The sequence below is a fragment of the Toxorhynchites rutilus genome, chromosome 3 (genome assembly GCF_029784135.1).
Source record: "Toxorhynchites rutilus septentrionalis strain SRP chromosome 3, ASM2978413v1, whole genome shotgun sequence".
NCBI lineage: Eukaryota > Metazoa > Arthropoda > Insecta > Diptera > Culicidae > Toxorhynchites > Toxorhynchites rutilus.
In genome coordinates, this window is record NC_073746.1 from 252,106,044 (window position 1) to 252,122,171 (window position 16,128).

The 16,128-nt window shown below is 41.1% G+C and overlaps 1 protein-coding gene across 5 annotated transcripts in view; it reads left to right on the forward strand.

Moving 5' to 3' along the window:
* The window catches only part of LOC129775999 (polyhomeotic-proximal chromatin protein-like), a 35,794-nt gene extending 20,818 nt beyond the window's left edge, over positions 1–14,976 (forward strand). For all 5 annotated transcript variants that reach the window (XM_055781343.1, XM_055781347.1, XM_055781346.1 and 2 more), the window contains exons 7-9: positions 13,617–13,713; positions 13,788–13,960; positions 14,025–14,976. In XM_055781343.1, the coding sequence (XP_055637318.1) occupies positions 13,617–13,713; positions 13,788–13,960; positions 14,025–14,202 (448 nt within the window). In that variant the 3' untranslated portion in view covers positions 14,203–14,976. The remainder of the gene's footprint in view (positions 1–13,616; positions 13,714–13,787; positions 13,961–14,024) is intronic.
* The last annotated feature ends 1,152 nt before the right edge of the window (positions 14,977–16,128 follow it).

Consider the following 16,128-nt stretch of genomic DNA (forward strand, 5'->3'; position numbering starts at 1 on the left):
TCTTTCGTGATCAAAACAGGAAACACCAGCTCCAGAAATTTTCACGAGGCTACTGGAGTACCTCAAGGCTTTGTTCTTGCTATGAACAGACTGTTCTTGGTCTTGCTGAGAGGAGCTTTCGTATTTATCTACGCGGAACATACTCTTGGTTGTGGTATGAGACACGCACGGTCCGCCCCGAGCCCTGGCCAGGGGCTTACTAGTGCTTATCTATTCCCATGTGCTCGGATGATTCCAAAATCAAAGACATGATTGGTGGTGTTGTTCAGGGACAAGGGACAATAGGGACAAAACTAGGGAAATGTTCATGTAAAAGAATCTTCCCTGTTGTCTTTCGTTTTGAACGAGAAAAGGTTACAAATTTGAGTAACGATTTCCCTAATTGAAATGGAGAGTAGCGGTTCACGATCTTTCGAAAATGCTCCAACCATTTCAGGTACAAACGGAGGAGTTTAGATTTTGTATAGAAAACAAAACAAAAAAGTCGTATCATAAGATTTGTAGACCACTCTTTGAATGTATGAGGACAACGTGCGTTTTGCTTGAAAATCCACAGTGTGGGACATTTTTTTAGAATTATTGAAATCTAAAAATATCACCTTTCATTGCGTCCTGGTGAAATTTTCGTTGGTCATACACCCATAAACTCAGCACTCAAATATGCCGTTGCCCATCGATGTGTGTGCAATAAGCGGCACAAAAATGGGACCGGGGCTAGAAACATACTAGGAAAACACACACGAACACGCGTTTAAACGTCTGACGCGGTGTCAGTGAGATGATATTTCCTTGTATGGAATTTTGTTCCCTTCCACTGTCAGCTGATCGAAGATGCGTATGAAAATTTCGGGCGTAAATTCTCAGTGAGACAGTGGAACGAATGAGTGTGGGGAATAATGCAAAAACCAAATGTTCCACGTGACGGAGTGTCGGTTGCATGGAATTAAGTTTGGTTCATTTGTCATGAACTGCAGGGGAATTGGTGGTTGATTTTGATGTTGTCTCAATATCTTGCGCTGTCAGTAAAGTGAGTGAGATTTTGCAACTCTGTGAGCCACACAGGGGAAAAAGTTGCGGCAAACTTGATGATGTGCTCATTATAATGATCATAGTTCCAGTCACTTCTACCCGCAGTTTGTGATTCAACAATTCTGTGTCATCTCTACTTCTGGATGTACTATGTGAAGTAGAGCGCTAGTAGAAATAGTTGCAAGCTGAAGGATTATCTATGGGTAAGGTTGTGACCAAACGTAATGCACTGGTAATTTTTCTTGCTGTTGGAATGAACGGTCTAGTCTTATTAAAGACCTTCCGGACGAAAAATAACAATAGAGGAGAAAAATAGCTTCCAAATCAGTAAGTTTTAAACTAAGTTTGACTTTAAAAAATCATCCCAATCAACATTGCGAAAAGGGGGTCTCCGTAGCCACATTGGTTGCGCGTTCGCTTAGTAAGCGATCGATCGTGAGTTCAAAACTCAGGACCCTCATTGACCATCTTTGTGTTGTTACAGAATAGCTACGTCCACGCAACAATCATCAGCGATGGAGATCGATCCACGGTCGAAATAAGATCGATTCATCCATACAACTGCTCTGCTCTGCAAGACACATCGGGCTGCTGTTCTATAAACAACTCAACAATGATCATTCAACTGTCTCCGCTGTCCGGTGGTCCAACTGGATAATGGAACAGAAAGCATACTACTCTTACGCCTAAATGGCTACGGTGTGAATGTACCATATGTAATGGTATAGAAGGAATACTGGCGAATGGCAACTGTGTAATGTGCTAGTTATAGATATATGATAACCATGTGACATGTACACGATTAAAATTTGGCTCTGTTACAGCTAAAATGCTAATGAGCCTTAAATAAATAAATGGGATAAAAAAAAACATTGCGAAACAAATTTCAAACTTCAGAAACTTCACAGCTCGATTGACTTGACAGTTTGAACCTTTTTGTATGCTGCCTACGCTCAATTTTTATTGGTTAAGATAGGGATGCCAGGACCCTGTTGCGAGTCCATCAGTTTTCGGGTTGGAACTAGTGTAAACAGTGTTTGCAGATTGAACGTTTCACTGTATAACTCACTTCCATTTGTTCTAGCTGGATCTTGCAGAAGTATTTTCCTCCAGTGGCATTCGTTTGTTGTTACATGATACGAATCATGACCAGAGCTCAGCATAGTCATAGTCAACTGAGGATAGTCGGCTGACTAACTGACTGACTAAATCCATAGTCAGTCGGTAAATGACTTCTGGCTCTTCACGTAGTTTCTCCGCCAAATCGACTGAACAATCAGTCGGGCGTTTATTCGCTATGTCCCTCTACCGACTCGACTATATCATTCCATTCTTCCCAGTTAAATTGTCCTCATTGCATTTTGAAGTGACTTCCACCAAAACTGAGCCACACAGGGGAAAAAGTTGCGGCAAACTTGATGATGTGCTCATTATAATGATCATAGTTCCAGTCCCTTCTACCCGCAGTTTGTGATTCAACAATTCTGTGTCATCTCTACTTCTGAATGTACTATGTGAAGTAGAGCGCTAGTAGAAATATTTGCAAGCTGAAGGATTATCTATGGGTAAGGTTGTGACCAAACGTAATGCACTGGTAATTTTTCTTGCTGTTGGAATGAACGGTCTAGTCTTATTAAAGACCTTCCGGACGAAAAATAACAATAGAGGAGAAAAAAAGCTTCCAAATCAGTTAGTTTTAAACTAAGTTTGACTTTAAAAAATCATCCCAAACAACATTGCGAAACAAATTTCAAACTTCAGAAACTTCACAGCTCGATTGACTTGACAGTTTGAACCTTTTTGTATGCTGCCTACGCTCAATTTTTATTGGTTAAGATAGGGATGCCAGGACCCTGTTGCGAGTCCATCAGTTTTCGGGTTGGAACTAGTGTAAACAGTGTTTGCAGATTGAACGTTTCACTGTATAACTCACTTCCATTTGTTCTAGCTGGATCTTGCAGAAGTATTTTCCTCCAGTGGCATTCGTTTGTTGTTACATGATACGAATCATGACCAGAGCTCAGCATAGTCATAGTCAACTGAGGATAGTCGGCTGACTAACTGACTGACTAAATCCATAGTCAGTCGGTAAATGACTTCTGGCTCTTCACGTAGTTTCTCCGCCAAATCGACTGAACAATCAGTCGGGCGTTTATTCGCTATGTCCCTCTACCGACTCGACTATATCATTCCATTCTTCCCAGTCAAATTGTCCTCATTGCATTTTGAAGTGACTTCCACCAAAACTGAGCCACACAGGGGAAAAAGTTGCGGCAAACTTGATGATGTGCTCATTATAATGATCATAGTTCCAGTCCCTTCTACCCGCAGTTTGTGATTCAACAATCCTGTGTCATCTCTACTTCTGAATGTACTATGTGAAGTAGAGCGCTAGTAGAAATATTTGCAAGCTGAAGGATTATCTATGGGTAAGGTTGTGACCAAACGTAATGCACTGGTAATTTTTCTTGCTGTTGGAATAAACGGTCTAGTCTGATTAAAGACCTTCCGGACGAAAAATAACAATAGAGGAGAAAAAAAGCTTCCAAATCAGTGAGTTTTAAACTAAGTTTGACTTTAAAAAATCATCCCAAACAACATTGCGAAACAAATTTCAAACTTCAGAAACTTCACAGCTCGATTGACTTGACAGTTTGAACCTTTTTGTATGCTGCCTACGCTCAATTTTTATTGGTTAAGATAGGGATGCCAGGACCCTGTTGCGAGTCCATCAGTTTACGGGTTGGAACTAGTGTAAACAGTGTTTGCAGATTGAACGTTTCACTGTATAACTCACTTCCATTTGTTCTAGCTGGATCTTGCAGAAGTATTTTCCTCCAGTGGCATTCGTTTGTTGTTACATGATACGAATCATGACCAGAGCTCAGCATAGTCATAGTCAACTGAGGATAGTCGGCTGACTAACTGACTGACTAAATCCATAGTCAGTCGGTAAATGACTTCTGGCTCTTCACGTAGTTTCTCCGCCAAATCGACTGAACAATCAGTCGGGCGTTTATTCGCTATGTCCCTCTACCGACTCGACTATATCATTCCATTCTTCCCAGTCAAATTGTCCTCATTGCATTTTGAAGTGACTTCCACCAAAACTGAGCCACACAGGGGAAAAAGTTGCGGCAAACTTGATGATGTGCTCATTATAATGATCATAGTTCCAGTCCCTTCTACCCGCAGTTTGTGATTCAACAATTCTGTGTCATCTCTACTTCTGAATGTACTATGTGAAGTAGAGCGCTAGTAGAAATATTTGCAAGCTGAAGGATTATCTATGGGTAAGGTTGTGACCAAACGTAATGCACTGGTAATTTTTCTTGCTGTTGGAATGAACGGTCTAGTCTTATTAAAGACCTTCCGGACGAAAAATAACAATAGAGGAGAAAAAAAGCTTCCAAATCAGTTAGTTTTAAACTAAGTTTGACTTTAAAAAATCATCCCAAACAACATTGCGAAACAAATTTCAAACTTCAGAAACTTCACAGCTCGATTGACTTGACAGTTTGAACCTTTTTGTATGCTGCCTACGCTCAATTTTTATTGGTTAAGATAGGGATGCCAGGACCCTGTTGCGAGTCCATCAGTTTTCGGGTTGGAACTAGTGTAAACAGTGTTTGCAGATTGAACGTTTCACTGTATAACTCACTTCCATTTGTTCTAGCTGGATCTTGCAGAAGTATTTTCCTCCAGTGGCATTCGTTTGTTGTTACATGATACGAATCATGACCAGAGCTCAGCATAGTCATAGTCAACTGAGGATAGTCGGCTGACTAACTGACTGACTAAATCCATAGTCAGTCGGTAAATGACTTCTGGCTCTTCACGTAGTTTCTCCGCCAAATCGACTGAACAATCAGTCGGGCGTTTATTCGCTATGTCCCTCTACCGACTCGACTATATCATTCCATTCTTCCCAGTCAAATTGTCCTCATTGCATTTTGAAGTGACTTCCACCAAAACTGAGCCACACAGGGGAAAAAGTTGCGGCAAACTTGATGATGTGCTCATTATAATGATCATAGTTCCAGTCCCTTCTACCCGCAGTTTGTGATTCAACAATCCTGTGTCATCTCTACTTCTGAATGTACTATGTGAAGTAGAGCGCTAGTAGAAATATTTGCAAGCTGAAGGATTATCTATGGGTAAGGTTGTGACCAAACGTAATGCACTGGTAATTTTTCTTGCTGTTGGAATGAACGGTCTAGTCTGATTAAAGACCTTCCGGACGAAAAATAACAATAGAGGAGAAAAAAAGCTTCCAAATCAGTGAGTTTTAAACTAAGTTTGACTTTAAAAAATCATCCCAAACAACATTGCGAAACAAATTTCAAACTTCAGAAACTTCACAGCTCGATTGACTTGACAGTTTGAACCTTTTTGTATGCTGCCTACGCTCAATTTTTATTGGTTAAGATAGGGATGCCAGGACCCTGTTGCGAGTCCATCAGTTTTCGGGTTGGAACTAGTGTAAACAGTGTTTGCAGTTTGAACGTTTCACTGTATAACTCACTTCCATTTGTTCTAGCTGGATCTTGCAGAAGTATTTTCCTCCAGTGGCATTCGTTTGTTGTTACATGATACGAATCATGACCAGAGCTCAGCATAGTCATAGTCAACTGAGGATAGTCGGCTGACTAACTGACTGACTAAATCCATAGTCAGTCGGTAAATGACTTCTGGCTCTTCACGTAGTTTCTCCGCCAAATCGACTGAACAATCAGTCGGGCGTTTATTCGCTATGTCCCTCTACCGACTCGACTATATCATTCCATTCTTCCCAGTCAAATTGTCCTCATTGCATTTTGAAGTGACTTCCACCAAAACTGAGCCACACAGGGGAAAAAGTTGCGGCAAACTTGATGATGTGCTCATTATAATGATCATAGTTCCAGTCCCTTCTACCCGCAGTTTGTGATTCAACAATCCTGTGTCATCTCTACTTCTGAATGTACTATGTGAAGTAGAGCGCTAGTAGAAATATTTGCAAGCTGAAGGATTATCTATGGGTAAGGTTGTGACCAAACGTAATGCACTGGTAATTTTTCTTGCTGTTGGAATGAACGGTCTAGTCTGATTAAAGACCTTCCGGACGAAAAATAACAATAGAGGAGAAAAAAAACTTCCAAATCAGTGAGTTTTAAACTAAGTTTGACTTTAAAAAATCATCCCAAACAACATTGCGAAACAAATTTCAAACTTCAGAAACTTCACAGCTCGATTGACTTGACAGTTTGAACCTTTTTGTATGCTGCCTACGCTCAATTTTTATTGGTTAAGATAGGGATGCCAGGACCCTGTTGCGAGTCCATCAGTTTTCGGGTTGGAACTAGTGTAAACAGTGTTTGCAGATTGAACGTTTCACTGTATAACTCACTTCCATTTGTTCTAGCTGGATCTTGCAGAAGTATTTTCCTCCAGTGGCATTCGTTTGTTGTTACATGATACGAATCATGACCAGAGCTCAGCATAGTCATAGTCAACTGAGGATAGTCGGCTGACTAACTGACTGACTAAATCCATAGTCAGTCGGTAAATGACTTCTGGCTCTTCACGTAGTTTCTCCGCCAAATCGACTGAACAATCAGTCGGGCGTTTATTCGCTATGTCCCTCTACCGACTCGACTATATCATTCCATTCTTCCCAGTCAAATTGTCCTCATTGCATTTTGAAGTGACTTCCACCAAAACTGAGCCACACAGGGGAAAAAGTTGCGGCAAACTTGATGATGTGCTCATTATAATGATCATAGTTCCAGTCCCTTCTACCCGCAGTTTGTGATTCAACAATTCTGTGTCATCTCTACTTCTGAATGTACTATGTGAAGTAGAGCGCTAGTAGAAATATTTGCAAGCTGAAGGATTATCTATGGGTAAGGTTGTGACCAAACGTAATGCACTGGTAATTTTTCTTGCTGTTGGAATGAACGGTCTAGTCTTATTAAAGACCTTCCGGACGAAAAATAACAATAGAGGAGAAAGAAAGCTTCCAAATCAGTTAGTTTTAAACTAAGTTTGACTTTAAAAAATCATCCCAAACAACATTGCGAAACAAATTTCAAACTTCAGAAACTTCACAGCTCGATTGACTTGACAGTTTGAACCTTTTTGTATGCTGCCTACGCTCAATTTTTATTGGTTAAGATAGGGATGCCAGGACCCTGTTGCGAGTCCATCAGTCTTCGGGTTGGAACTAGTGTAAACAGTGTTTGCAGATTGAACGTTTCACTGTATAACTCACTTCCATTTGTTCTAGCTGGATCTTGCAGAAGTATTTTCCTCCAGTGGCATTCGTTTGTTGTTACATGATACGAATCATGACCAGAGCTCAGCATAGTCATAGTCAACTGAGGATAGTCGGTTGACTAACTGACTGACTAAATCCATAGTCAGTCGGTAAATGACTTCTGGCTCTTCATGTAGTTTCTCCGCCAAATCGACTGAACAGTCAGTCGGGCGTTTAGTCGCTATCTCCCTCTACCGACTCGACTATATCATTCCATTCTTCCCAGTCAAATTGTCCTCATTGCATTTTGAAGTGACTTCCACCAAAACTCAACTGATGCTCAACATGGTTTTGTGAAGAAATGTTCAACCGTTTCAAATCTGATGAGTTACATGAGCGTTCTGTCGGAAACTGTAGAAAGTCGCAGTCAGGTAGATGCTATCTATTTTGATTTCTCGAAAGCTTTTGATAAAGTCCCCCACGAACTGGCTATCGCGAAACTCAAACATATTGGACTTCCTGAATGGATAACTGAGTGGCTCAGATCGTATCTAACCGATAGAAACGCTTTCGTGAGAGTTGGAAGTGCTCGTTCCCGTACATATCTTATTTCATCCGGCGTCCCTCAGGGGAGCGTTCTTGGGTCCTTGATTTTCATTCTCTTCGTCAATGATCTCGCCAGCCGGCTGAGGTCTGGTAAGCTTTTCTACGCTGATGACCTAAAAATATTTAGGAAAATCTCTTCCATATTGGACTGCTATGCTCTACAAGCTGACGTGAATGAATTGGTTGCATGGTGTGCTGATAATGGCATGGAGTTGAACATCAGCAAGTGCAAGACAATCACATTTACAAGGCGCCAATCGTTTCTGTCCCATGACTACATAATCGGTTCTGCTGTTATCGATCGCGTTACCTCCATTCGAGATCTCGGGGTAATTCTCGACATCAAACTAAAGTTTACCGAACACATCAACAACGTCATCGCAAAAGGATACGCTGTTCTAGGGTTTATCCGGCGGAACACGCAGTCCTTCCGTGACCCGTACACGCTGAAGGCTCTGTACAGCGCGATGGTTCGAAGTGTCCTTGAATACGCAGCATGCGTGTGAGCTCCTTACCATACAACGCACATCATCAGGATCGAAAAAGTGCAACGCTGGTTTATTCGCTACGCCTTAAGACAACTGCCATGGAATGATCCCGCTCATCTTCCTGATTACGAAAGTCGCTGCATGCTTATTGACATAGAAACGCTTTCGGCGAGGCGGAAGAAAATTCAACGTCTGTTTGTCTTTGATTTACTGTCCGGAAACATCAACTGTGCGGAGTTAATCAGCGAGATACGGTTTTACGCTCCCACCAGACAGCTCCGCGAAAGACAGCTATTGGCGATACGGCCGCATACAACGTCGTACGGGCAAAACTGTCCTTTGTCCAGCTGCTTCCGTGCGTTTAATGAAGTTCAATGTCACTTCGATTTTAATGTATCTAAATGTGTTTTTAAACGTAGAATTAGGAATATTAGGTAGTATTTAAGATTTGTCAGTCTGTGAGATGTTTTTTTTAAGGTGAAGGTGGAAGCTAGCCACAAATGGCTGCCACAATGGCGCTCATTTCTTTCATCTCCCTCCCTCACCCCTCGCCAGAAAATCAATAATTTTGCGAAACAGTGTGAAGAAAATGATCATTTTCGCACACTTCCTATCAAATAATATCAACCAAACTCTAATCGATTACTCACAAGATATTAAATTTTCATCTGCTGTCGCACTGTATAGTGAAAAACGTCGGAAAACTCGAGCAAGTGCTCTGAAAGTTAAATTTTCATCTTTCAATCTTCGGCAATGGTTTTGTTTGTGTTGGTGAAAGCATCGTTATTTTTTCGACACTGATGCCAGACAACATCAGCGAAACTGCTATAGAAACCACTCAATAAAATGTAATTTCTGAGTCATAGCGTTTCATGTCATGAAAATCAATAGAATAAAATTGAGTTGATATCAATACAATTTTTTTTTTTACGTTTAATGGGTCCATAATGTATGTTTTAGAAACTTTAACATTGGGTAAGAAAAGTGTATTGCAGAGCTCGGAACACTGCCACGGCTGCCTATGCTTTCAAAAGCAGTAAACGGAAAAGTATTACATTCAATCAAAATGCCACGGCCGACGAAGAGAGGGGTCATGGCTCTCCAAAGTGAATATGTGAAAACAATACCAAAAGAGCCCTAATTCGTATGTGTTATAAATTTGCTCATGTTACGCTCCCGTATAATCAGAATTTTACTTCATATGCAAATGCACCTTCTATATATATATTTATGTTTGCAATTGTTCATCGGAACATATCGTTTATACATTCTACTTTAGTGTTGAATTGTTATTTTTTCATCAAATGTGTTCAAGACTCGTGTCAATGATGCGCCACACAGTCTGATAAGTGGATTGATCTATTTACGTGTGCTTTGCTCTTCTCTCACAAACACTATTACCCCATTTTTACACGTGGGTTTACCTATACTACTACAATGGCTAGCTTCCACCTTCACCTTAAATCTAAGACGAAGTGAAATAAATTAAATTCTGAAAACGAATTCGTTCCTCTCTCTCTCTCCCATGCATGTTTGCACGCATCGATGTTTGTTCGCCGTGGTTTGACAAACGCTACAGGTGAGTTAGATATTTTTGTAGCGTTCACGAGAACTACTCACACGTATAAAATAGCGTGCAGTGTGTGTGCGCTATTTTGCACGCCTAATACTAACAAATACTAATGCGAGGACATTTATAGCATACTTGATAAATGTCTAGGGTCGTTGGTTTGAGTTCACGATGGGTAGAAAAAAAACCGTCCATTGATGGGGTAACTACTTTTTTGCATCAGGAATCAAGTTTTCGTTCCTCTTTATATGGACGTGCGTACGCGTGTACAAAATTGCTATCAGGGGGAAATGGAAATGTGGATTGAAGGCAGTTGAATGAAGAGGTAGATTTGTATTCATTAGTCGAGTCAGTTAATTTTTTTTTATTCTTTATTTGAGAGGTTTTCAGCCTCCTGCCCTGGTTCGCCTCTTTATCGACGGCATTGCCGCAAGGTTTCGTTGGGAACAGATTGCACATAAAATTATCACATAAAAATTGGACGTAAAAATTAAACACATAAATCCTTTTGCGAGACATGACTTAACAAAGAACTTGCTGTTTGCTTGTTGGCCCAAATGGCATGGATGTCCTCGGACCATGGCTCCAGGCCAGTGGAGAGGAAGCCGTGACGTTGAAGATGCCGACGTGTTCTTATTCCCCTTCATCGTGGAGGGGAAGGAACAAGGATCTTCTTGACTGATCCATTGTTCAGACACTAGATCTTAAAAAATAGTTCGGCATCTTTTAGGTAGCAGACAAGCGCTGCTACTCATGCTGGATCGTTCTTCAAGATGTCTCTTACACTCCCGCTGATCCCATGCAGGTTTCGCAGATCATCGAATTTCGGGCAACCACACAAGAAGTGCTCGACAGAGTTGTGGATTTGGCAGAGGTCGCAGAGTAGATGGAAGGGCAAGCGGCAGCAAGCGCCATTGATGCCATCGGTGCGACCAGGTCCAAACATCCATGGGTACAGGCCATCAGGAAGAACATATTGCCCGACACTGTGCTCATGTGGGTCCCCGGACACAACGGCATCGCAGGGAATGAAGCGGCCGACCGGTTTGCCGGAATAGGTCACACCAGACCGTTCTTCACTCGGGATGTGCCGCTTGACGATGTGAAGTTGTGGATCACCAACTCTTTCCGCACCTTTTGGACCGAAAGGTGGTTTGCAGAGAGGGGGCAGTTCCTCAGAAAAGTCAAGGGCACGATTGTCAGGTTTGACGATGTTAAAGGAATGAGAGAACAACGAATCCTGTCCAGATTGAGGACCGGTCACTGCTCGGTCTCACACGGATTCAATAGAGGACGAGTCAGTTAAAATAACCACTGACTGGACTAGTTCACCAGTCATCCTCGCTAGTCAGCGCTAGTCAACTCTTTTTTAGTCAAGTCATTTTTTGTTGGCGGCGACTGCTGAAGCAGTTCTAGTCGAAGCGATGCCACTGGGAGTAGAGTCGGTCTTCATTTTTCACCTTCGAAGATTTCGGGCCCTGATCATGACACAAACGAGAACGAGAGATCTCTGCTTCAGCTGGCAAGCACGCGAACTAGAACGTCATGATTGCTTTCGCTGCGGGATCAATTATACTTTGTTGGTGCCGAAGTTAAATAACAGACAAATAAAAAAAAACATTTTTACAACAGTTAGGCTGAAACTCGTGCGAATCTAGGTTACTCGAAAATACTTGTAAACGAAGTTTGAATGGAGGAGGTGACACCCAAAGCACCCGCCCCGGTTGTCACCCGGTCATGCTACGCCACTGCAGTTACCAAAGTTACCGATCATCGACAGCCGCCTCACTTATGACCTTGAACTGACGTGTTTAGCCACAGACAAGCTTACAAAAACACTGCCACAAATTTATAACAAGGCACTACGGAATGTGTCCGGTCTACTGCCTTCCACGCATGCAGTCTCTGTACGCGATGAAGTGTGGAAACTCCCTTTCGACTTACTCATCAATTCGAAGATCGTGTCATATTGCCTGACACGGTCTTCGTGTGAATTTTTGGATACAGTGGGATTTCAGGCCGATCGGTGTGCTGGAACTGGTCACTCGAGACAATTAGGTCCAGGTGCCGCTGGGCGATGAAAAATTGTGGATCACAAACTTCGTTCGCATCTTTTGAGGCGAAAGGTGGCTTGCAGACAAAGTTAATTTCTGCGAAAAGTAAACGGTTCGATCACTAGCGAATGCTGTCCAGACACTGCTCGGTTTTACACGGCTCCAAAAGGGAATCTTTCAACCAGCTCTGCGGGCACTGCAACAGGGAGTAAACAGGATGTTCTGAGTGACGATCCGTCGAGAGTTGGAGCATTATTTTGTTACTTGAAAGACGCCGAATTATTTTACAAAATTTGACAAATCACGAAGATCTTGTTCATTAATTGAGGAGAACAATAACTTCTAGCCATCTTATCACAGCGCAGATTCCTCCACCACTGGTTTGATCCCAAGACCGAGGACGTCCTTGCAATGCACCTAACAACAAGAAGCTCCGGGGAACAACAAACGAAAAAAATGTTCTGATTTTGAAAATGAAGAGAACAAAATATTTTTAATCTGTGTTAAATTCAATTTAACATTATTGGGTGTGAAACTTAATTCGTTCCGTTTCCACAAGATGGCTCATGGTGCTATAAATAGTCGACGGCGACGGCTGATTTTTGCTGAATCGTGAAATGTCGACAACCAAATGTACTCTTTGAGTTTTGCACAACAACTTACATTTTTACTGCGTTGAAAATGTCTAGTTTCGTTGAAAATAAGCACCATTTGCGGGAATTCTTATTTTCTGTTCTCATTGAAAGAAAAGTGCAACTGAAGCACATCAAATGCTAATGGAAGTTTATGGTGACTTGGCACCATCGGATAGATTTGGTGGGGAATGATTTGGACGATTTAAAAGTGGAGATTCTAGTATTAACTCGAACAGCCTCCGGGTCAAACAAAAAAGTTTGACAATAAAGAATTTGAGACATTACTTGACCAAGAATCGTGTCAAACGCAAACAGAGCTTGCAGAATCATTTGGAGTAACTCGACAAGCTATTTCTATGCGACTCAAAGCCACATCCAAAAGCAAGTGATGTTCCATACGATGGGTCCAGATGCTACAACCATACACGAGTCGATAATATTCCATCATGACAACTCGGCCTCATGTTGCTGCTCGATTTAAAAACTACTTGGAAGATAGCGGATGGGAAATTCTGATACACCCGCCTTATAACCCAGATCTTGCCTCTTTTGATTACCATTTGTCACGATTAGTGCAGTGCGCTTTGAGTGGAATATGCTTTACTTCAGAACAAGGTATCGGAAAACTTTCAGCCTTTTGGGCTGGTTCGCCTCTGTATCAATGACAGTGGATACATCCTTGGCTACAAAAGATGAACGATTCTTTCGCGACGGACTAAAACCGTCAGAAGGACGGGAAAACAGGAATGGCTAGCGGTGATCAATACTTTTTTAATTGTTTAATTCGCTTTATTATTCAAATATGCAAAATCGAATTAATGATCATTGCTACAGAGACGTTTGTTGCCAACTTCAACTTAATGTCAACAGTACATATTATAAATCTGTGAAGTTATATTAGTACACTTTGTATCAAGTGTCACAATTAGTGCTTGTTTCGCACAATGTTTTCTCTGAGTTCTTACAACATACTTATCCTTATTTATTCTTTTTCAGCCCTTCCGTTGAGTCTGACGTTCCAACACTTCGGCTTATAGATTTTGGCTGCGCCATTGACATGAATTTCTTCGAAAAGAAACGACAATTCAAAAAGGTAAGCTGCTTCATTCATCATTTCCAACCTTCTTGTGACTGACGCAATTTCCTCTTTCCAACATTCCTCTGCAGGTAATTCAAACCGACGGATTTACATGTATTGAGATGCAAGAGGGTCGGCCGTGGTCGTTCCAAACCGATCTTTTCTGTGTGGCTGGCACTGTTCACGTAATGCTGTTTGGCGAGTACATGCAGTTGACGAAAAAGTACGACTCAGACTGGGATATTAAACAGAAGTTTCCAAGGTTTGTCACACAAAAATATTTGATCCAATGTCTTTAAAACAACCACACCCCTTCTCATCCGCAGATATCTTAAGAAACACGTCTGGACAGAGGTATTCCAGAAGTTACTCAATATTAAGGACATCAATCATATGCCAAAGCTTAAAATATTGAAGGAGTTGATAGATGGCGAGGTGTTTAATATGGAATCAGAACTGATGAAACACATCAGAACATTGTCAAATCTGTTGAAACGGCGCTAGACTTGTATGGTAAGAATTTGTGTTTGTTACGTTCCCATTGGATATACGAGGATATATGTATTCCAAAATTATTGGAAATATTGTGTGGATTAAAAATGTACATAGCGGAAAAATAGTAGCGGGCCAATTAGGGAAGGAGAATCGAAATATTTATATCACATAGTGCTTATATTGATACGACTTCTTGGCTACATGCACTACTTTATGAACGACGAAGTTTTTCAAAATCTATTACGAAATACCATCAAAAAGAAAGCAGAAAAGTTCAACTATGATTGTGTATGGAGCTTTACACTCCGTTAGATATATATTTATGTTCACCTATTGTTCGATGAAAATGGAACCTAATGAGGATGTACATAATTTGAAAGTACTGACAATTTGTTCTCGTACAATGAATTTGGTAAAACGGTGAAATATCCTTTATTTTAATATTTTCATGAAATCAGTTATACACAATGCGTATCAATAAGTTTGTTGAGTAAAATCTAAATTTTAGTTTTGTTTGTACCCAAAGAGTATAAGTTTCGGAGAAATAGTTGTACCGCTGGAGAATCGATTGTGAATTACAACAAAATGGTTTATTGTAACAATTGTATCATTTCCTATAGAATATAGTGTGCCGTTGCAGCGCTGGAACGTATTAATAGTCAAACTTGTGCACAGTTGTAATTCAAAGGATATACCACAGCAGAATATTTCTCCCTATAATTACAAACGCTAACCTTTTAGCATACTGGAGAATAATAGAAGTATGATACACTGTCGTGTATGTAGTGCAGAGTATTGTTTTGACGAAAGAAATAGTCCTTTAATAGGTTTGTATTGAGTAATTCCAAATGAAATCGACAAATGACAAAACATGAGTATTGACGTAGGACTACGTCTTTCATTTCTATACCGGGGTGTAAAATCAAAGTTTCGAAAACGAAAGCGTTACGCCGGAGACCGAGGTTTTGAGCGTGAATAGCTCCTAAACAACTGAACGAAATGGTATGATAAACACTTCATTCGAAAGATAAAATGTCTACGCGTTCTTTACTTGTTACTTCTTGATCCGAAAACTTGTTTCAATAGTCTTAAAATTGCTTTCAAAACAGGCTATTGAAATCACCAATCGGTATATAAGCGAGCGCCGCTCGGAAATCCACTCAGTTCTAATTGAACAGCGATTGGAGCATGTTGTCGCTGTTGTGGTGAAGCTCTTCGTTTATCATGAAAGCGCGGATGAACGGTGTCACCAAGAGCCTGTTTGTGCACCTTAGGCCAGAAGGGAATCCATCAGGAGGAGAGTGATGCCACATACGGTTCCCCGGGAAGACATCGCTACACACACATACACGCGCGGAATTCTTTCCGTTTGGATGCCATTCAGCATCGAGAAAGTTCCGGAAAGATCTAATCATTTCTGGAAAATAATCTGCCAGTTCCTCTGGGAATTTAAAAATACATTCATGTGAAAGAGTTTATTTGAATGTTTTCTATCCATGTAACACTGTGACCAAATACATTTGGTTTTGTGATTTTTCAATCAATCGCAATTAACAGGATAGGTTAAAAAGATTATTCTTCCCCATCAGTAGGCTATTTCCGTATCCAATATTGTATGCGCCCGCAATCGATTATTGCTCAGTCGCCGAAAGTTCCGAGCTCAGAGAGTTCATTCCCCTCTAGTTTGCCTTCCAAATTGCCATCGTAAACCACACCTTCTCTCGATTCAATCACACACAAAAAGCATACTTAAGCGATATTCTGGTGGTGAGACACATTCATTTTTCGTGAGGACATCGACAAGACAACATCGTTGCCTAACGTGCTGGAGGAGGTGGACGGCGAAGGATCGACACATACACGCGCAGAATTCTTTCCGTTTGGATGTCATTCAGCATCGAGAAAGTTCCGGAAAGATCTAATCATTGCTGGAAA